This window comes from Python bivittatus, unplaced genomic scaffold (genome assembly GCF_059951505.1).
Source record: "Python bivittatus isolate LINGU-HERP-01145 unplaced genomic scaffold, Pbiv_v1 ctg000020_np1212, whole genome shotgun sequence".
NCBI lineage: Eukaryota > Metazoa > Chordata > Lepidosauria > Squamata > Pythonidae > Python > Python bivittatus.
The window spans coordinates 80,798,681-80,820,408 of record NW_028277030.1 but is presented as its reverse complement, the minus strand read 5'-3'; the positions used below and the strand labels follow the sequence as shown (position 1 = coordinate 80,820,408).

Here is a 21,728-nt window from a genome sequence, read left to right as displayed (position 1 = left end):
AAGCAGAGTAATGAGCTTGGATCTATTTGAAATATCTTGTCACCAACATAAAGGATATCAGTCTCCCAGCTGTAAAATGGGGATACTTATTAGGTTATTATTCTAAAACATGGAGATTATAAAGCATATTAAAATTGGTTCATGCATTATAATTATTAACAGTAATGGATCATCATGATAACCAGTTGGTTAATGGTGTTCTTTTTAAATTAAAAGGAAAACTTTGGGCCGAGTAGAAGCTGCAAAAGAAATGTATTTTAAATTCATTACAGTAAAGCTTACAGAAGCTGCTTAAAATGTTCCTCTTTTTTAAGATTTCAGAAATTAGCTATGTGATGATCATTAGCTATCACACGTGATAATCCATGTGATTCACTTATAAAATGATTGAGCAGAGATTATATTATGTACATAGCACAATTCCAATCAGGAATCAATACAGAGTTTCCAGAATCCAAGTTTTTCTCTCTTCAAAATGGGATAGCAGAATTCAGCAAATTTTTCAGTGGCAAATCCCAGTATATGATGCGGTAGCTGCCAAATATATATATATATATATATATATATATATATATATATATATTTAAATCTTCGGTAGCTGCCATATATATATATATATATATATATATATATATATATATATATATATATATATTTAAATCTTATGTGAACAGAGAGGCCATGTGAAATTTAGCTATTCTATATGTTTGTATGTATAGACTTAACTTTGGAGTCCCACTTAAGATACGTCCCAAGTGCTGTGCTACTGATCATCATAAGATAATGTTATCCTCCCTAAAGAAGCCAGATGACCTCAGCCAGGAGCTCTTTGTGCAACAACATATAGGCTACTGGTAAAAGGTAGCAGTTAGTCTTGAACTAGAGACAACCTTTTAATCTCTTTATAGTCACACATTCCATTAACCCATAGCTTGTTTTAATCAAATAAATATGGTTCAACAGGCCATGAATGTTGATGGTTGGGTTTACATATCACACGAAAGCAAGATCAGACAAACTACATTATGGCTTAACTGCTATGTCTGAACTCAGTCACCTTCATTTCTAAAGCATGGCTTATGAGTAAATAATATATGTGAACCAGGTCACCATTAGTGTTGAATACATTCAACAAAATTTTCATATTGTGATTTTTCAGTGTTTCTGGCCAAGCTAACATAAAGTAATTTAAAGATAACAAATCAAGCACCTGCTGAGAAAAGACAAAGGAGTACAATTATCTATCATAAACTGTATTTCAGAATATTTATTTAGGATTACATTAATAGGTTAGCAATGGTTTATGTTACTTTTTAGTATTAACATACACTAGAGAGAACTATTTATAAACTGGTGTTATACTGGTGATAAGTTCAGACTTATCACCTAACTTTGGGAGCCTTGACAGCAAGAGATTTCAGAGCTAAACGCCAAATCCTGATTTGTATGTCATGGCTGTTCTCATTTGATGTAGAATTATCAGAGAGATACTTTGAGCAGGTTAGGACCAATGATGAGAAACACATTAACAACACAACACACACTAAGCTTAATTTGAAGTTTGATGTTTTCTTATCACTGTGTGTTAAGACTAGTTTTGTAACTCAGAAACACAATTGTAATGGGTACACAATTTTGGACGAACCTGGATCATAGTTGGCCATGAGTGGCGAGCCTGGAACACAGTCCAAAAAGTGAGGAGGACCAGGATGAAACTACATTGGATTTAATTAACATTAACTAATAGTTAAGATTAATATTCCCCCTCTAATAATGTTCTTTCATCACATTATCACAATTTGGTTGCAACTTCTGAAGAGGTTCTGCTGGGGACAGGTTGCAAGTGACTCTTATGCTGCAGGTTGTGAATGTTTCCCTTATTGGAGCTACCCAACCAACTTGCATGGCTGAGGGGGGTTTTTAACCTGGGTATCCCATATCTAGTCCAGCATTTTAACCACTACACCACACTCCATTCAGATGTGCCAAAAACTAATAGAGAAGAAGGTGAGATAGGGAAACAAAGGGTTAAAGATAAATTTTATAACATGAGTATACACCTTTTGAACATCCTGACATTTATTAACAAAAAACTATGCAAAGTTACAGTATAGCTCTTTGACAAGTATCTTTTTTATCTTTGCTGCAAATGTTATTCAATTATTATGGGCCATGGACACTTTTAAATATTAGAAGTCTATTTTTACATCTGTCTAGAATTAATGTATCTTCAAGTACAATTTTGATTATTTAACACTTTTCTGCATGTCACAAATATATATTTTCTATTTCACCTTTGGGATTGAAAGAGAAAACAACATGCTTAATGTATTAGTAAATTAACACCTGCATGAACAGAGTATGTAGTAAAATATTAAAAATTTCAACCAGTACATATGTTGACATAAATGCTTTTGGAAAACTACTTAAACTTTTAAAAGGCTACACAAAATACCCTTGTGGTTCCTAACCATTTACAAAGATAGAGGTGAAGCTAGTTTTCTATGAATGTATGTTCTTGCTAGGGGGAGGACAGCAATTTCTGTAGATTGTTCTGGCGACTTTCAGCCTGGTTCCAAACCAATAGCCATTTATGTATCTCCAATCCAAACATGTGGAAATTTACTTAGAAGTATTATTTCATGAATAGTGAAATGAGATTGACATAGTGAACACAGTAGGACCTTAGAATAAACATACATATGATGGTACTGCACGTCTGAATAGTCATACATTGATGAATGTTTTAAAATTAGTAATTTTTATTCAAGACGGTTTATAGTAATGATATACAATGTTGAACAGGAAATAGCTGGAAACTTAAAAATAAAGCTCAGTTGAAAATGATACACTAGCTGCCATCCTGGAATCAGCTTCCCCCAAAGGCATGGCTCCCACACTGTTGACATTCCAACAAGCCTTTAAAATCTTTCTGTTCTCCAGGCCTTGGGCTGAGGTGGTGTGGTGGGGGCCTGTTGGCTATGTTTGTATGTGTAGGGGTTGTTGATTTGCCATCTTGTTCTCTTTATTGTATTACTTTGTCTTGTTTTACTGTGAGCAGCCAAGAGTCAATCTGGAATGGGGAGATGCCTACATTGAATAAACTGAATTGAACTGACTCCTATACACATTAATTCAGGAGTAAATCTCACTGAACCTAGTGAAATATACTAACCTGAATAAAAAAAGACTAGGTTATAAAACAATTTAAAGTTATTCAGCACCATGTAGCATGCACATTAACGTATGCTTTTCAAAAGCAATCAAATTACAAAATTTATAGTCTCCCTTGGAAATGTAAAAAACAACTCCTTCACATTCTATTAAAAACATATATCCTGTATGTTTTAAGGTGGCTTTCTCTATAAAGGAGAATTACAGAGAGTAACTGAACATCAATATCACCATTCCACCCACCTCTGCACAGAAGATCCTAAGAATCTCAAACTATCAAATCCTAAAATCATTTGCACTGGCAAACACTTCATTAGCTATTATCACAATTATATTTTTAAGTCAGGATGAAACTGAAAACGATAAAAGAGAATTCTTGATATGTGTGTGCGTGCGCATAGCTCACTTATTATAGTGGCTATTATTCAATCTGCCTTAAATTAATTTTCAGAAAAATTTACAGGCTTTCAGTTCCATGTGTATCCAGATCCAGCCCCACTTTTTATTTCTGTGTAATAGGAAAAGAGTTCTGGTCCATTAACTCTCCAACTCTCTCTTGCAAGCAGTTAACCATTTCAGCCAACACAAAGACATGTGTTTCATCTAAGTCTTGTATGATGAACTTCTTTCCCAGGGCATTTGATTCATCCAGGTACAGCAGGAATTGCTTCATGGCTGGGTCACTGTGGGGACAAGGATAAAATAATGGCAATCTCACATAACACTTCAATGAATTAAGTTTATATACTTCTGGAATATTTGAGCTACAATAATTACAATGCTAATATCAATATATATAATAAAACCACATTATGAAATACATTAAATGTCATAAACTTTATAAAGTAACCAAACAGAAATTCATAAAACATAGAAACTATATGATGAAATAGAAAAATGAAAACTACCCTAGTATGTTAAGAAGATAAAGTATTTTCAATGTTCTCCCAAATAGCCAACCCTGATCAAACATCCAAAGCTATATAATATGGATATTGGCAAGATTCAACTGGGAAGACATTTCATAGATAGCTATCATATTTCAAAAGACATCTGCTATGCCTTAGGCAGATGAAAAATTCACAGCAAATGTTCATATGACAAAATACACTGAGATAACCTATGCAAGATAGTATTGTTAAGATTCCCAGGAACAGTTTTGGTCCCTGGGAATCTTAACAATACTATCTTACATAGGTATAGTGAAGGTTAAATTAAATTAGTCACAGTAAGAGACTGACAACTGATGTGAATTTAGTAAAATAGGTACAATATGTTCTGCTTACCTTACTTTAGTCCATACATTTTGCAGTCACTGCAATTTCTGAATACTTTTCAAGGGTAGCTCTGCATATAGCCTAACATTCTACCTAGGATGTATTTAGGCCATGAATAATTGTAACAAGGTCCTGTCATCAAGTAAAATCTTAAGTACAAGGTCAGAAAAGCGAAGATCAGAAAATAGTGCACCTTCTCATTAATATATTCCAGCAGGAGGATTCAAGCCAAGGAGCACTGGAAACTTCAAAAGTCATGTTTTAAGGAGTGCAACCTTGTCCAAGACAGGCTGAACCATTAAACCACAATCAAATAATATGAGTATGTCCAGACTATTTGAATTAAGTGCAAATTGTTGGGATTATGTTCAAACCAGATGTTTCATCCAGATAAACAGTAGCTGTGGTTTTCACTATGTGCTTAAGATCATATATACAAATATCATATGCATAATGATGACTTTATAGCCCAGTCTCTGAATGACTACTTCCAACAGTTTCATGTAAAACTTAAATACAGGTAGTCCTCAATTAACGATGGTAATTGGGACTGGAATTTCTGTTGCTAAGTGATGCGGTTGTAAAATGCGACATCATGTGACCACATCACTTGCAATGGCAATCCCAGCAGTCCCCATTGCTGTTGTTAAGTGAGGTTTGCGAGTCATTAAGCAAGGACCTCCTTGCAACTTCCTGCCAGCTTTCTACAAGCAAAGTCAGTGGGGAAGCCAACAGGAAGTTGTAAGTCCCAAGTGGCTTGCACGCAAACCAGCAGGCAGGCAAGTGGCTGCTGCCAGGTGAGGGAGGGAGTGCGGTGGGGCTTGGGGTGGCTGCTGCAGGGTGTGGGAGACATTTCCAGAGCAATTTGCGACCTTCCAGGCTGGCTTTCCCATTGACTTTGCTTGTGGGAAGCTGGCAAGGAAGGCCACAAATGATGATCACATGACTGTGGGATGCTGCAACTGTCATAAGTGCGAGCTGGTTGCCAAGCACCCAGATCACAATCACATGACCACGGGGGTGCTGGGATGGCCCTTTGAGGACCAGTTGTAAGTACCACTCATTCAGCACCACTGTAACTGAGTGGTCGTTAATTGAGGACTACCTGTATTATAAAGCACAAAACAATCTTGCAGATCCCAATGGCCATAAACCAGGGAGAAATGCCAACAAATAATATCATCAGGATTCTACCCTTCAGGAACAGCTGGGGTTTGTTTAATACTAGAATCCCAATCCTTGCAAGACACACATGATTATCAAATGGCACTATGTACGCTAGAAGAACCAAAGGGCTATGTTCCAATTGTCCCTTTCATAGCACAATTCATTCACTATAGCGACTTTGTCACCTTCATTTCTGAAACTAGACCAAAACAACAGATTAGAAAAGATTATCTGATTTATCTTATTTATTCAATCCACAGGATTGTGCTGTGACAGTCACCAACATAAAAACAGATCTTACCTAATCAAAAAAGAAGTTAAATTTAGAAACAGATGCTCAAATAGACTGACTTTTCAACATAGGATCCATTCAGAATAGATACCTTTTTCTGATAACATTTCCCAATCTGGAAGAGATTCTGAGGAAGGATACAATTCTTCCATATTAAACATTTGGACAAATGATAACTAAACATTAGGACTCTGCAAAGAATTTGAAACAGGTGCTTTGAAAAGTATATTAGTGTGAACAAATCTTTCAAAGTGTTTCTTCTTTCTTTCATCAAAGAACGCAGCTGCACCCTTAACAAGGCTCGCATGGTTGTTTTGAAAGCTGTCCCTTTTTGTCTCTGCATGTGTGTGTATGCATAGCCACTTCATTTATGGTCCCAGAAGAAACACTACTTGTACATGCACACACAAATAACTGCTATATACTTCAAAGAAAAGCGCAGTTTGTCCTAATGCATTTTGTGAAATACCTCTTTCGAATTCTTTTCACAGCCACTAATCTAAGAAATATCTTCATTTTGTGTCACAGCCACAGAGTAGCACAAACTGCTAGAGTTTCTCAGAATACATCCACAACTGTCCTGTACACAATTCTTTCTATCTCTAGTAGATTAAAGGGCTGGTTGGCCAAATCTTTGAGCCAAAACAATTTCCCTTACTTTGAAGTTAAATACTAAGGAGAAGTTTGCTGGAGTCTTATAGCAGCTGGCTGTAAGAAAGTAAGGAATGTAAGCCCCCCATCCAAGTTGTGGAGTGAAATTTTCCAGTACTCATGAAAAAAACTAACCCACATAGGTTTCTAGGTATGGTGAGTAACTAGATAGAATTGCATTAGGAGGTGGTTTTATTTAATTGTGCTGAAGGCAAGTGCCTGTTTCTAGTTTCCTTCAAAGCAATTTTTTCTCTGAATTTAACTTCCATCTTAGTTGGGCCTTCCCATTATTTCTATGTACACACTGCTCTTTCTGAAGGTTAATCCCTTTTTAAAAACCTAGCACCCATCCATGTTTTTCTTTGCTGCTGTGTGTTCTTAATAAACCCTAAACAGGGCTACAAAAATCCAGATGACCACTAGATGCAGCAAAGAGATGTATAAAACCCTTAATTTTATCCTACCATCCAGTGATCATCTGGATTTCTGTAGCCTGGATTTGGTATTTTAGAACCATGTCTTTGCGGTTCTAATCTGGTAAAATACTCAGGAGGCCTAGGATCCTCCAAATTAATATTAGTCTTAAACTGCCCTTGCATTACTCAGAATACAAAAAGGGGAAAGTATCTCCCCCTTTTCGCCTTGTTTCTATAATTCCACTTGCAGGAGGAAGGAGACAGATGGTAGTGGGAGCAAATACTAGCAGAAGACAGTAACTGCTGTTTCAGCCCAATCTGTCCAGGTTGAATGGACTCTTTACAATCTGGAATTTAAACAACTGACAACAAGTATAATAATTAGAAATTGGAGGTAAGGGTAATATTGACAAGCTACTTAAGCCAGTTTAAATCTACTTTAACTATAACAATCAGAATAGAGGATAAATGAGGCTGTTGGCAGAATAATCCCCATCTTTATAATATGAAACAAGCACACCAAATATTCATAGTTTACAGGTTACATGAATAATACAGTGTCATATTTCAGTAACACTGTGTTCCTTTAAAATAACAGTGTTATTTTTGCTATTTCACTTGCTGATTACAACCAGAACTCACTGTTTCTTGTAACCATGTCACAACATAAACATTTCTTGCTCATGCTACTAGACTTCATACATGCCTGGAGTAGGACTTGCATTACCAATATACTGTTGCTTACCATTCTATAAGTATTCCTTTCAAAACATTCACCATCTTCCTCACAATCTCAGATTCCTAAAACATGAAATGGAGAAAACTATTTGTAGAAAATGATACAATCTTAAACTGAACAAAATTAACACAATTTTCATGATGGTTAAGCTTCTATCCTACACAGTTCACTTGAGCAAAAGGTTAGCTGAATCCAGGTTTACTGATTTTCAAGTAAACAAGCATAGGCCTGCACAGTTAATTAACATACTATTAATAAGTAATCAATTACATTCAAGGTTATTACAATTCTGAATGCATTTTGATATTTTAATACATTCCAATATTTTAAAAAAAAAAATAAGGAAAAGCCCTACCAATAACCAACCTACCAATAATTAGTTGTTTATTATAGTATCTGTCTAGAACCAGATCCACCTTCAAAGTCAAAGTCACTTTATATGTGTTTTGGAGATTTTTGATCCCGGCTCAACAATTTTGAGGACCCTAGATGGCAATAAAGAGATAGATAACACTCTCTCATAGACAGATTTTTACACCCCAGATCTGGTGACCCTAATCCTTAACTGGAGAAGCCTAATTCAGGCCAACGAGGGGAGGAGGGCGCATGGTGGTGGTTTACCAAAGCAACTGGTAGCCCTACTATCAGTATCTTCCTGGTAGGTTGCAAATACAGTTCCCACCATCCTCGGCCAGATTGATGGGGTTTACACTGCAACAACTCTGGATAAAACTAAGCTGAAAGAGAGTAGCTGTAACTATTTACGCTGCATAGGGTTCGCAACACATGACGGCAGCTTGCCCTGCAGAAAGGCAACCCGTAATGCCAGAGACGCCAGGGATTACGCGTGGTAAACGAGGGAGAAATTGAGAAAGAAAGAGAAAGACCTTCCAAGAAAAAAAAACACCTCAGAGCAACGTAGAAAAACAAAACAAAACAAAACAAAACACAGGGCTTTGCTTCACCCGTCGAGCAATGTTGCCTTGGCGACGAACACACCGGAATACTCCCGTCCCCCGACCGGAAGAAGTGGGAACGGAAGAAGCGCCGACTCGGAAGTAAGATCCACAACCGCGCAAGCGCCTTTCTTCTGTTGGCTTTGAATTGGTTGGCTCCTGAGGGCGGCGCGCTGGGGGGGTGGTTACGTGGGTCACGCTGGCGTCAGAGCGTGGGCGGTATGGAAAGGCTTCGTCGTTGACAGTGGGACTGGGAGCCGAGATGGGCAGGTAGGGGAGGGGGCAGGAGGAGAGCGGTGGTTTGGGCCAACCTGGTGCGTGGTCGTGAAGTCGGGGCTGGAGAACAGCCTTGCCTGGCCGGAGAAATCCCTGAATATGAAGTAATATTGCGGAGGAGCTCGTCTAACTCTTTTGTCCATTGTATAATGATAGCTGTAATCAGCAATGATAGACTTGACTCGATCCATAAACTGTGTTTAACTGTTACTGTCTGCCTAGAGCATACCCTATCACTGTGCCGCACCCTTAATATGAGGCATTTCTATGCTGTTTGAAAATTGCAAAGAGTAAACTGCCTCACATTCGGCAGGGCTGTTGCAATCTTGAGCATGTTTTATTTCAAAGTGTGTAGGAGATAATGCAGTTGTTTTCTTTCCTGAATAAAATATTTTTTTTCTAGTGAATGATGTTATCCAATGCATGAAATTAGTCACCTCTCCCACACTCTTGGATCTGTTCTCACAAACATCTACAAGGCAGTTAATCAGGTTTAGAAGGCTTGAGCTACAAATCACTGCAAAACTGAAATGTTCAGGCAGTTTTGTTGTTTTCCATGAAGTCAGATGGCATTTTCACAAACAAAGCTTCATTTGCTAACCAATTGCCATGTGTTTTTATGGTCCCATGGCTGTACTGTGTATGAAAAAAAAACCTGTTAGAACATGCAGTCGGTTTAAATACTTTGTCTATCTTACATGTAATATTCATATATGGCACAGTTCAGGTATTTTGACTGAGTCACTTATAAAAACACCCAGGTCTATTCAAACATGTAGATTTTTACTAAAAATCTGCATATTCTTCTCTGTGGTTACTGAACTACAGACTAGCTGGCCTTATTTTACTCTAGGATATTGAGCAAAACTAACTAATGTGAAGTGTATCATGCAAACTCCCAGAATTGAGCTAATTGAGTAAACTGGTCAAGTTAACCATGGAATAAGCAGCAAAGTATTGGCTGCATTAGTCAGCAATACAACAGGAAGAAACAGGATTAAATTTTTTTTAACAACATCACATCTGTGGAACACCTTCCCAAAAACAGCTTGATTGGCCTCTGTTACTCTCCTTATTCTGAATCTCTGCACTGAAAATCATTGAGATCCAATAATTTGCTATAGTTACAATCTGCTGTAGATTTGCAGCAAATTTACTAGATTTCAGTGGATTGCCCATTGTGTCTCTGAACCTCTCCCAGTGTAGATGGACACCCAGAATAGTTACCTTGTAAAGAAATAAAGCAAATATATTATTTTGGATTGTAAAACAAGTTGCACCTCTCATTAAATTCAGAAGGGAAAGTTTAGAAAGTGATATAATTCTTCATTCCATTGAAAGAGTACTGGAAGTTTGTTTTTACCATCATGAAATTCATTTCCATGAACTAAACTTGCAATATATATTTTTGGAAAGAACACTATGCTCCCTCTGTATTAGATTAGGTAATAACTAATAGATGGAACGATTTTAAAAAATCCTGTTGATGTGCTAAATCAGTTTTTTGTACCTTTACAGAATATCTCTGGCTGCTTATTGTGTGGTTTGCTATAGAAAGATAGGAACTTTAGGTTCATCATGGAAAGTTGATCAATCATGGAAAGATATCAGTAAGTGCAATTCTGTATTTACAAGTCTGACTCTATCGTTATTTTACTTGAATGATTTCCCAGGTAGGTTGATCATTTGAAGCTTGGCTTTACATCTCTTCTTTGCCTATCTGGGGGGGGCAGGGGGGAATACATATATATATATATATATTTGAGTTTTAACAACAATAAGAACTAATACAAACTAAAATAGAACAAAAAAGAAGAAAGAGAAAGGGAGAAATAGAAGAAAAAGCTAAAAGTGCAAAAAGAAAAAAGTTGAAGAAAAGTAGAAAAAAAGAAAAAAAGAAAAAAGGTACAATATAAAGAAAGATATAAAGCAGTTGCTTCTGATCTTCTTCAAGCATCTATAAGTACAATTATATTTTAACCTCTCTCTCTAAAGTTACATCATCACTCTCTTCTTTCTATATTCTAGCCTGTTTAATCATCAAAACCATAAACCATACATTCATTTTCTTTTTTATGCAAAAAGTCCATAACGGGTGGAAATTATATTCTTCCCTAGAGATAGTTAGGATAGCAGCCTTTGGAGAAATATTTATCACCATTCCATAGGATTGCTGAGGAACTTTTGATTTATGGAATGTTTTTCTATTTTCTGTAAAAGGAAATATAAGCACCATTGGAAATATAAACATAAAAACTATTTCATTGTCATATTCATTGTATTGTACATTGTACATTCACCCATGATAGAAATTTGGTCTTTGAGCAGGACCTTAGTTACATTGTTCTAAATCATAAGTATTTAAGCCATATTTAAGAATGGATTAAATATTTTTCTAAATGCAATATTGAACATGCTTACATTCCCAGCACATAATATTAAATAATAACCGTCTGAGAAAAATTTGAACAATGTTCATTAGGTCATCTGTAAGAATTAAGTTAATTTGATTTTCAGATCAAGTTGTATTGATGAGACTATAATTTCCAGTGATGGAATCTGTTTAGAATAAGAATATTTTATGAACCCAGTGATAAGTATTCCATAATTTAAAACTTTTCAGGATGATGGTAGGAGGATCATACATACATAAAAGGATCAGTTTCTGCTAATGGAAGCAAACCAGTGTTGTGAATCTAATCTTGTACAAGTTTATTCAGAAGTAAATTCTACTAAATTCACAACTCGAGCTTTGTTGCCAGGTTAGTTTACCAAACTGAGTGTTCTGATCTGAAGCATGTTTCTCAGAAATAATCCCATCAAGTTGGGTGGGTATACTCCCAACTAGAAAATATTTCTTGTGCCTGTTTTAAGTGGTTGGACCTATATTCACAGAATTGCAACTTGCTCCATAGAACAAAGTGGGACTTAGCTTTGCATAACCTTGAGAAGGAATTAGTTAATTAAATTACTACTAAATTTATTAGTTGTGACCTTACCTGAGGCAGAAAGGCTTGATAAGAGTAACTCATCATCTTAGCACCACTTAGTCTACCTAGACTATGCTGCCTATCTAGCACTCTATTTGAGGCTGTCATTAAAGAATATTCAAAAACTGTATCCTTTCAGGCTCTCAACATTGGGAGCACATAACTATGGTTTTGTGGACCCTACATTGGTTACCAGTTGATTTTGGGGTCCAGTTTAAGGTGCTGGTTTTGATCTATAAAGCCCTTCATGGCTTGGCACCTGGATACCTTCGGGTCTGCCTTCTCCAGCCAGCTTCGGCCCAATCAACTAGCTATAGCAGAGAAACTGTTGTACATCCCACATTTTCAGGAAGTTGGGGGGGACTGAGGCAAGGAGACGCTGCTTTTCTGTTGCAGCACGGGCATTATGGATATCAGGCTGGTTCCCTCTTTGCTGATTTTCCTCAAGCTGTTAAGGACTCAACTCTTTTGTAGAGCCTTTCCCTGATTTGCTTTGATTTGATGTTACCATCTTTTTCTTCTCTTCGTATTATTATAGCATTGTTGTGTTTTTATTTTTGCATGGGGCTTTTTTATATTTCATTATTTTTTTTTGTGAGCCACCAAGAATCTTTTTTGATTGTGTTGGCATAAAATATGTTAATAAATAAATAAATAAATAATACTTAAATTAGAAATTAAATGGACTCCCGTATTGATTTTAATATAAACTAAGTCCTTTTACCCTAAGTATAAACTAACTAAAGATACCTCTGTATATAACTTGTCATTACTGATGTAATGTTTATACTAAAAACATCCATTTTGCATATGCAGTGATACTAAGTTTTTAATTTTTAAGGAAAAATTGCGAAGTTAACTGGCTCACTTATTCTGGGGTAAGTTTTAATTAGCAATCATCAATTTTGTCTTTAGAATAAAACTGAAGTATAATAGTGTGTATGTGAAATGTATTTTTTTTTCAGCTGTTGTGAATATGTATAGTATGCTGTAACTCTTACTGTGTTTAAATGTTGTGTATATAGTATAGTTGGCAATATTATCTGGCACTGAATGCTGCTTCAGAATTAAATATGATATTTATTTATTTATTTGTTTGTCTATTTATTTATTTATATTTCAAATTTGTCACCGCCCATCTCACTGTGGGGTGACTTGTTATTATAATACTATGCAATTTAACATGTTGCATAGTCTTATAATAACAAATAGTCAATTCCTGCATTATTTTATTATTTAAAATTTGGGCCCTTAAATATGAGCCCCATGAATTAATCATTCCTGAGAACTTACTTTAGAATTTGTGAGCGCTGAAAAACCGTTGATCTAGGCCTTTTCTTTTCTTTTTTTCCTTTTGTGGCTTTCTACTTGGTTTCTAATCCACAAACAAATTTTGCCTTTCCTTATTTTAAATTGACATTTAGAAGCAGATTTTGTTTCATGCTCAGTTCGCATATTTATTAATTGTGTTACCTTTTCTTGTAAAGCAATAAAAATTGTGACATTATAATTTAGTGACTTGTGCTGATCTGAAATACTCTTCCTGCTGCATCTCTGCATGATTTATTGCTTTGCTCCCTTCTAGCCATAGTCTATCCCATAAACATATCCTGATTTGGAAGAAATTTTACCTAGTTTGGATGTCAAGGAGGAATCAAGAGAGTTCTGCTTATGAGAGAGGGAGAGAGAAAAAAGTGGGCAAGAGGAAGCGAATGGGCATTCTTCTTGTTTGTTAGACTTATATGCTCTTTTTCGTCAGGAGTTCAAGCATATGTAGTACTCCATATTTTCCCCACCAAAAGTGAGAAAGGAACACCGGTTCTTGAGCTGATAAAACCATGGACAAGAATTGCCAGGCTTGGACCAGAAGTTAAACATTAAGAAAACTGTACAAAGAGATAGGTTCACTTTCTACCTGAGATCAGCTTTAAATTTGTACCTTAATGCTTACACTGATACCTATCTCCTTTTTTTTTTTAAGTGGTTGTATCTTTGCTACTTATGAAGTTCTGACTTTAAGGAAATTATTCACTTTTGATACCCAAGTGGTACAACAAGAAAAACTGAAATCCTACATATACTTACAAACAGTTTCTTTAGATCAAAATGACTACCAAGGTAAGAAAAACCAGGTTGTTGCTGAAAGCAGAAGGAATTAGAAACACAACTTGAATATAGGAAATACTAAAGAAGAATTAGAACAATATGTTCATCCTGATGCTTAAGGAAGAACATTGCACTATGGAGATTATGGAAGAAATTTACTCACATTTTCTTCTATTAGAAATGTACGAGATTTTCTCTTTTTTTCCTTGTAAGAATATTTTTCTCATTTTTTTCTCATTCTCATTTTTTCTCATTTTCTTATATTGTCTTCTATTAGAAATTTACTCTGCTGGGACCAGGATATTATCTATATTCTTTTTAAATCCAGTTGAGTAATTATTTTCTCTCCTAATTGTGTCTTTTACTAGAGTATGGCCACCCATATCATAAGCTTGATTTGGTGATGTTATATCCCTCTCCTATTGCCACAAACAGCCAAATCCCAACAAGCCTCAGACGTATCTGAGAGCAAGTCAACACTTCACCCTAAGTTTGTGATCAGTAGTTAGTTTGGTATCAGTAATGCTGCTTTCTTGGCGGGTGGTGCATCTTTTCCCAATCAGAGTCCCAAGGTTTTATCTGGGAGGTGAGGCTGCAATATGAAGAAGAATACAAGTGACATTCTCTCTCTGCTGAATCTAACAGGAGACCTTTATATATGTAGACAGCCAAGGAAATAGCCTTGAAGCACATATTCAGAAACTGTTGTATAAACAAAAAGGACAGAAACATCCTTCAGTCCTGGGAAGGGAGGTAGTACAATATTCAGAAGGGACTTAGGCTGACTCTTCCCTAACTTGCTGGGGTATTAGAGGGAGGGAAGTACAAGCAGACTTTCAAGGTTGGTTACTATAGGCTATCTCAATAAAATATAGTTCTAGTCTTCCTGTGGAATCGGTTTCCTGTTCTGGTCTACCTTGTAGGACTGACAATATATTATTTGACCAAAATAAAATCTCCATTGCTTTTGTAGGAGTTATATATCAAGTGAGAAAGAAGCTTCACAGAGCAGCCAGGAAAATTCTAGAAATGAATGCTCGAATTTTTCGAAAGCCCTTTGATGGTAGGTTTGGTAAAAGCTTTAGGAATGTAATTGCCAACTTGCTGTAATCTAAAACTCATTTTTTAATAGCAGAAGCTCTATACCTTTAACAGTTCCATACCATGCAGAAACTAAACAGACATAGCTCCCCCCCCACCCAACTGTTTCTGCATCTTGGGAAATCAAAAGGTTTCTGCCTGTTACATATCTAACTAAGATGCAGAGCTGCCGTGATCTGGCTAAAAAGCCAAATTTGTTATCTGGAAGAGTGACTTAGTTTTTGGAATTGCCTCTGAATATGCTAGTTATGCTTAAATACTTTATTATCCTTAAGTCAATTGCCTTTTTATCAAATATATTGTAAGTGTTCAGTTCAGAGATTTAGGTTTGAAATCAGTGCAACAGTGAGAGCAATTGAACAGTGGAGCCAATTATTCTGTGAAGTAACGTGCTTCAGTGGATGCGTTCAAGCAGAGACTTGACTGCCATCTGGCAGGGAAGTTTTAATTTGGATTCCTGTACTGAACAGGTGTTAACTTGAGGGCCTAAATGACTGCTTCCTACTCTGGGACCCAGAGTGTTCCCATTGGGATGCAAAAATGGCTTTCAAATACTTAAATATAATTCCATATGTCTTCTTGTTTTACAGTCTATGTGCAGTGTCAAGTCCTATTCATTGGTTATGGCCACTAAACTTCTGTTCCCAAATTCAAAGCATTCCATTCAATTGAATGGTCAATCATTTATAAGTCAAACTTGATATCGATATATAGTTTTCTTGACAACTTTACAGAAGTTGTTTGCCATTGCCTTACTCTAGGAGTTTTTTTTTATTAATTGAGTCTTGCCTGTAGCTCTTGTACTCTCTGGAGGTGTATCACCCAAGAGTTTACCAGATCCGATTCTGCTTAGCTTTTTGGATTAGCCAAGGACAATTAGGTGTTGTCACCTAATTGTGGATCCAGGAAATAGCATGGTTTAAAATGTTAGTCTAAAAAAATATTATCTTTACTTATTGTTGATAATATGAAGATGAAAATAAAGTAACCAAACAATCTTATCCTGTTTTATGTTTGGTAAAGAGCACTTCAGTACACTTGATGCAGAAGAGCGGGATTTTGCCTTGAGGCTGCTTGTGAAAAGAAGTCAATCAAATGATAAAATGGTCCGATTACAAGCTGTACAGGAATTGGCCTCCAATCGTTACTGGCATGGTAATGGTATCTATTAAGATAGCTGCAGAGTTCTTGCAGTTGGCTATTATCTCTTACGTAGTACTATGAAAAGAATAGCCAATGGATAGCACAAGCTATCAGAAAACTTTCTTATAAAAGCCCCATATACTAAATTGGAACAGTACAAGAACCTATTCATTTTAATGGAACTTGCATTGGAAAACCTTTCCGTGCTTAGGACCCTCAAGGTGTTTGTTTCTTTGTTTGCTTTCTTAATCAGATTTATTTTTATGTAGTTTTTTAGTCTGAAATTCTTAGCAACATCAAATTTGGATTAGGGTGTGGGCTAACATTTGATAGTAACTGGAAATTCAGTTATTTTAAAACAGTAATCTACAGTCCTTTCACTTCTGACATCTACTTCAGCAAGAACCAACAGGTGGGAGTTTTACAGTGAGAGATCCAAACTTGAACTAAGGTAGAGTTTCCTGACTGTGAGAGCTATTAAGCAATGGGATAGCCTACCTCCTGACGTTGTGGGTGCTCCATCACTGGAGGTTTTCAAGGAAAAACCAGATAGCCATTTGTCTGAGATGATCTGAGGATTCCTACCCTGGGCAGGGGGTTGGACTAGAAAATCTCCAAGGTCCCTTCTAACCCTAGGATTCTATGTGATCCACTTTATCCCTGTAGATGGCAATCCTATGCATGCTTACTCAGAGGTTAGTTCTGTTCAGTTCAGTGGCACCTGCTTTCAATGTGTGTATATAGGATTGTACATGTAACAGAACAGTCAGTCTTCTTTTCTGTTTCCTGACTTTTTTCTGCCTCCTGACTTTTAAAATCATAAATACAGGTCCCCAGGTTAAGAACACTTGGTTTAAGGATGACCCTTAAGTAGTTAAGAGTGGAACCTATTGTAACAAAATTTGAGTTAAACTTATTTATATATTTATTATTAAATTTATATGCCGCCCATCTCCCCCCAACGGGTGACTCTAAATATACAATGGTTGGAGTTAATTACACAATACTAGTTATACAGTACTGTATACTGTTCCAGCTTACGTACAAATTTGACTTAAGAACAAACCTTGGGAACAGAATTCGTTCTTAAACTGGGGACTACCTGTAAAATGAAACCATGGTATGACCCACCTTAAATTGGCAGTCTTTAACATTTTTTTTAGTATATTTTCAATGGTTGCCTCAACATTTCATTTTTGTTAATTAGAATCCTGGACTGCAGATGCATTCAACAGTCCTGAAATCCTGCTTTTAAGGCCATAAGAAGTGTGTAGAGTTAGTCCTTGAAGTTAGTCCTCTAGAAGGAGATTGGTATAACCCCTGAGCCTTTTGATCATATATTCCTTCAGTTAATGTAGCCACAAACGTAAACAAAAGTAAGAAAAGTATTGGGGTATTTCTGCCATTTGTTTCAGTGCTTGATGATAGTCCAGTTTGTGGCCCAAATATTTTACTGAACTATGGTAAAAAAAGAAAACCAAAATCAAAAACTGCCTATTTGAATCCAGTGCTTTAAGAATGCTGTTGCTGTCCACATGAGTTTGAGATTCAACTGGCAACATTTGTTTTATAATACAAACTGCAGGTGTTATAGATTTGTTAATAATATCGCAGCTGAATCCCCCCTCCCCCACCCCCCGCTGTCCTTGTCCTGCAAAATTGGGGATTTGTTTTGCCATCTCTAGATATGTAGTCCCTTCCAAACAGACAGCATATCCCCATTGCATTTTTAATTGCAAAAATGCATTGCCTGTTTATATAGCTTTTATAAAAATATATTTCGGATTAGTGGAAATCCTAACTTTATATTTGTTTCAGTACAGATTATCAGTACAGGACTGTAGCCCAAACAAGCGACCAGAGAACTGCTATTGCTTTAGCTCGAAGTAAAGATGTTGATCTGCGATTTTTCCTGCCTCCTCATCTTTTACTGAAACCAAAGGATGTATGTATAATAAGACCTGGGTAACCTTTAGCTAGCAGCTTCTTCCATATAGGTACTTGAAAGTTAATGCCTGGGAGTAAACCAAGGTAGGAGTTAAAGACTCCGGGAGGCAAACTCTACCATTCTCATTCTTAAAACCCTCCAAAATAGGGCTGTGCCATACTTTGGATTTGATTCAGAAGAGATACTCTGGAACAAGTTGAAATATAATCCCCGTTCTTGTCTGTGACTGCAGCTGCTTTCCAAAGTACCTCTTTTGAACTGATTCCAAAGTATAGCACAGCCCTAGCCTAAAACAGCCAAAATTGGCCTGAGATTGTGCCACTGAAATTTGGCCATTTTGCCACTCAATGTTGACGACAGAATCTCATGGTGTGGAGGGCCTCATGTTGCTCATCCCTCCCTGTGATATCATGTAGTCCTCAGTTAATTTCAAATACCCTTTTCAAGCAAGCAGCTCAGTTTGCTATATGAATTATCCTTCATATTTCTCAAGAGCCTGCTGTCTGAGAAAAAGAGACATAGCTAGATAAGTAGACAGACAGACAGTTAATAAGCTAGGAAGATAATCTATGTCTGTATCCTCCTCTGGTTTCAGCCCTGCCACCTTAGGCATACTTCCCTAATCAGATTATCCCTGAAGGAATATGGACTCAATAGAAAAGGACTGCATCCCTAATCTGGAGTTTTATAGACTAAAACTCATGCTGGTTCATACCAGAAAAACATGGACAAATCCTAGCCTTCTGATGTGAGTCATTCAGCAACAAGATTGAGTCATAGGAATGTTTGTGATTTCATCTTTCAGACTTGTTGCTTAGAAGATGAACTTCGACTGCTGATGGCAGCTTTGCCTCAAACAGATCTTGACCAGTGTGTACAGTATTTTACCTCATTAGCTTTGAGAGAAAGCAGCCAGACTGTAGCTGCCCAAAAGGTATGTTCTTGAAACCTAAGATTTCAACATTCCAATTAGCTAGGTACCAAGAATTGGTATTCTATTTGTGTGCATTTGTGTGTTTCCTCCCTTAATGCATTGTATTTGTGGTTTTGGTTTTATTCTGCATTTTTACAATGTCTTCACTTTGCACACTGCCTTGGGACTTTTGATTTGGTGGTCTAGAAAGCCAATAAATAAATCAATTAAATGCCCAATATAAAAAATGATATAGTCTTGGAGTAAATATGAAGGTGGAAAATGAAATATTGGATACCATAATTTTACACTTCGGTTTGTACTGGTACTTACTTTTCAAGTAAATTGAAATCAGTTCAACGGCTAGTCTGTCTGCCAATAAGTTCCTAATTTAGAGGATTGGTCTGAGCCAGCAGGAATGAGAAGATGCTAATAAATATTTGCTTGTTTCCAGCTGATTACATGGTACAGTTATATCATTTCCTTGAGTTGGCTGATAATGAAAGCCTTAGGCATGAAAGCTGGCTGGGTGACTTTGGGCCAGTCACTCTCTCTGGTTGATAAGTTCCTGTCGCAACCAATGGATCAACATTCGGTTGAGCCAAAAAAAGTGGATCCTGCACCCATGGGAAAAAGCTAGGAAGAAAAAAAAGTTGACTGATAATGCAAAATAAAATTCTTACTGGAATTTACTTACTGGAATTTTTTTTTTGCCTCCAGAATAACAAAATGTTTCTTTAAAAAAAATAAAATTTCATATCCTTCTTAAGTAATTTAACTGCTACCTGGAAAGTAATTTTAGTAGCAAGAACTCTCCAATGGTGGTTGTGGTGGTGATGCTTCTACCTTCTACCTGGTCTAGCTATGAAAAATAGTAAGTTGCAGCATCTTTCCTGGAAACTGAGACATGGTCTCCTGTTTCCTTTGATCCATTAGTTTCAGTGTTTCATGCTGGCTGGGAAATTCTGGGAGTTGAAGTCCACACATCTTAAAGTTCCCAAGCTTGAGAAACACTGCATGAGGGCATACTGTACCCTTTATGCTTAATTTTAAAAAATATTTATTTATTTATTTATTAAATTTATATCACTGCCCAACTCCCTCACAAGGAGGGACTCTGGGCAGTTCACAACAAAACAATTTAAAATCAATAAAAACATAAATAATACAAATATAAAATACAAGTATTAAATACAATAAAATCCAAGAGATGGTGGTATTATTTCAGCCTGTGACCAGATAATATTGGTCAAAGGTAAGACTAGGGAACCAGCCAACCCCAAAACTGACTATTCCCATCTATTCCCATCCCCACCCCATGCGTAATGGCAGAACCAGGTCTTCAGTTTTTTTCTGAAGTCTAAAAGGGAGGGGGCCAACCTCACTTCTGGGGGAAGGGTGTTCCAAAGGGCAGGGGCTGCTGCAGAGAATTCTCGCCTCCTGGACCCCATCAGATGAAATTCTCTTACAGACGGGGTCCGTAGCATGCCCTCTCTGCATGACCAGGTGGGATGGGTTGATGTAACGGGGATGAGACAGTCTTTCAGGTACCCTGGACCCATGCCATGTAGGGCTTTAAAGGTGATAACGAACACCTTGAATTGGACCTGGAAGCAAACTGGCACCCAATGTAGCTCACGGATGCAAAATGCAAAACCCTACACATTGTTACAGAAACGTTGTTGTTAACAAACTTTTGACATTGTTCACTCTATTGTTTTGAAATTCATTTCCAACTTCTTTTTGTTCCAGGGAGGCTTATGGTGTTTTGGAGGTAATGGGCTTCCATATTGTGAAAGTCTTAGTACCGTACCTGCAAAGACAGTGGAACTCTTCTGTTTGCAAGCTTTAGTGGAACATTCCAAGGTAATGTAGCAGAAACCCCAAGTCTCCACCCCAGGTTTTCTCAATCTGTGGGTCTGGAGCCCTCACTGGATCTCAACAGAGCAAACAAGCTGTCGATATGGTCAAAAATGATTCATATTTTTTTCATAATAATAGTATATGATTTTCATTTTAAAATAGATGAAAGAAATATCTTCTTGTTTAAATAAATGGTCCTTTTAATCAAACCAATTACTTTTAGTGATAATTATTCTGTATGCTGCCTCTACCCACACTTGCTGCCACTTTGTAAACAGTTGAACTCAGCAGATTGCAGCCTTCTCACATAGATCCAGGGTAGAAGGCATGAGTAGAAAATCTCTGCTCAAGCCTTGTTTAAACCCAAGATACATGGTAACATTTGTAGGTACTCTTCTACTTAGTCATGTTATGAGAAATTAGGACTGTGCTGCCTATGCTTATTGTAGTTAATTAATGTAGGCAGTATAGGCATTCTCAAGTCAGTTTTAATTTTCTTTTGGTGTCTGGGTAATAAATATTCAACCCCCCCCCCCCCAAAAGCAACAAAACTGAGAATTCCTGATCTTTCCAGTTTGGATGTCATTTCATAGCATGTCTGTGTGTTCTTTCTCGCCATAATAACTTGTTCTGAGAACTCAGAAAGGTATTTAGTGGGGGAGATAGCACAGGGAGAGAGAGAGAGAGGAGTCAGCAGGAGTCAGGAGCAGCCATCA

At 36.8% G+C, this 21,728-nt stretch overlaps 2 protein-coding genes across 12 annotated transcripts in view; one reads left to right on the top strand and one right to left on the bottom strand.

Annotated features, from left to right (window-relative positions):
* Positions 1–2,021: 2,021 nt before the first annotated feature.
* On the bottom strand, positions 2,022–8,814 carry GTF2H5 (general transcription factor IIH subunit 5). Of its 7 annotated transcripts, none has more exons than XM_025172740.2 (4): positions 8,682–8,782; positions 8,087–8,201; positions 7,723–7,778; positions 2,022–3,857 (listed from the first exon to the last, which is right to left on the bottom strand). In XM_025172740.2, exons 3-4 carry the CDS (start codon positions 7,755–7,757, stop codon positions 3,677–3,679), a joined length of 216 nt encoding a protein of 71 aa, XP_025028508.1. In that variant the 5' UTR covers positions 7,758–7,778; positions 8,087–8,201; positions 8,682–8,782; the 3' UTR covers positions 2,022–3,676. The 7 variants fall into 7 exon arrangements, with proteins under 7 accessions (XP_025028508.1, XP_025028506.1, XP_025028507.1 ...); XM_025172738.2 differs by having other exon boundaries at positions 8,604–8,766; XM_025172739.2 differs by having other exon boundaries at positions 8,624–8,760.
* A 65-nt stretch (positions 8,815–8,879) lies between these two features.
* The window catches only part of SERAC1 (serine active site containing 1), a 28,034-nt gene continuing 15,185 nt past the window's right edge, over positions 8,880–21,728 (top strand). The window contains exons 1-9 of one of the 5 annotated variants that reach the window (XM_007437464.3): positions 8,880–8,942; positions 10,467–10,558; positions 12,780–12,816; positions 13,920–14,056; positions 15,018–15,107; positions 16,169–16,300; positions 18,112–18,233; positions 19,042–19,170; positions 20,902–21,015. In XM_007437464.3, the coding sequence (XP_007437526.1) occupies positions 8,935–8,942; positions 10,467–10,558; positions 12,780–12,816; positions 13,920–14,056; positions 15,018–15,107; positions 16,169–16,300; positions 18,112–18,233; positions 19,042–19,170; positions 20,902–21,015 (861 nt within the window). In that variant the 5' untranslated portion in view covers positions 8,880–8,934. The other 4 variants (XM_088142529.1, XM_088142534.1, XM_025172741.2 and 1 more) reach the window with 4 other exon arrangements.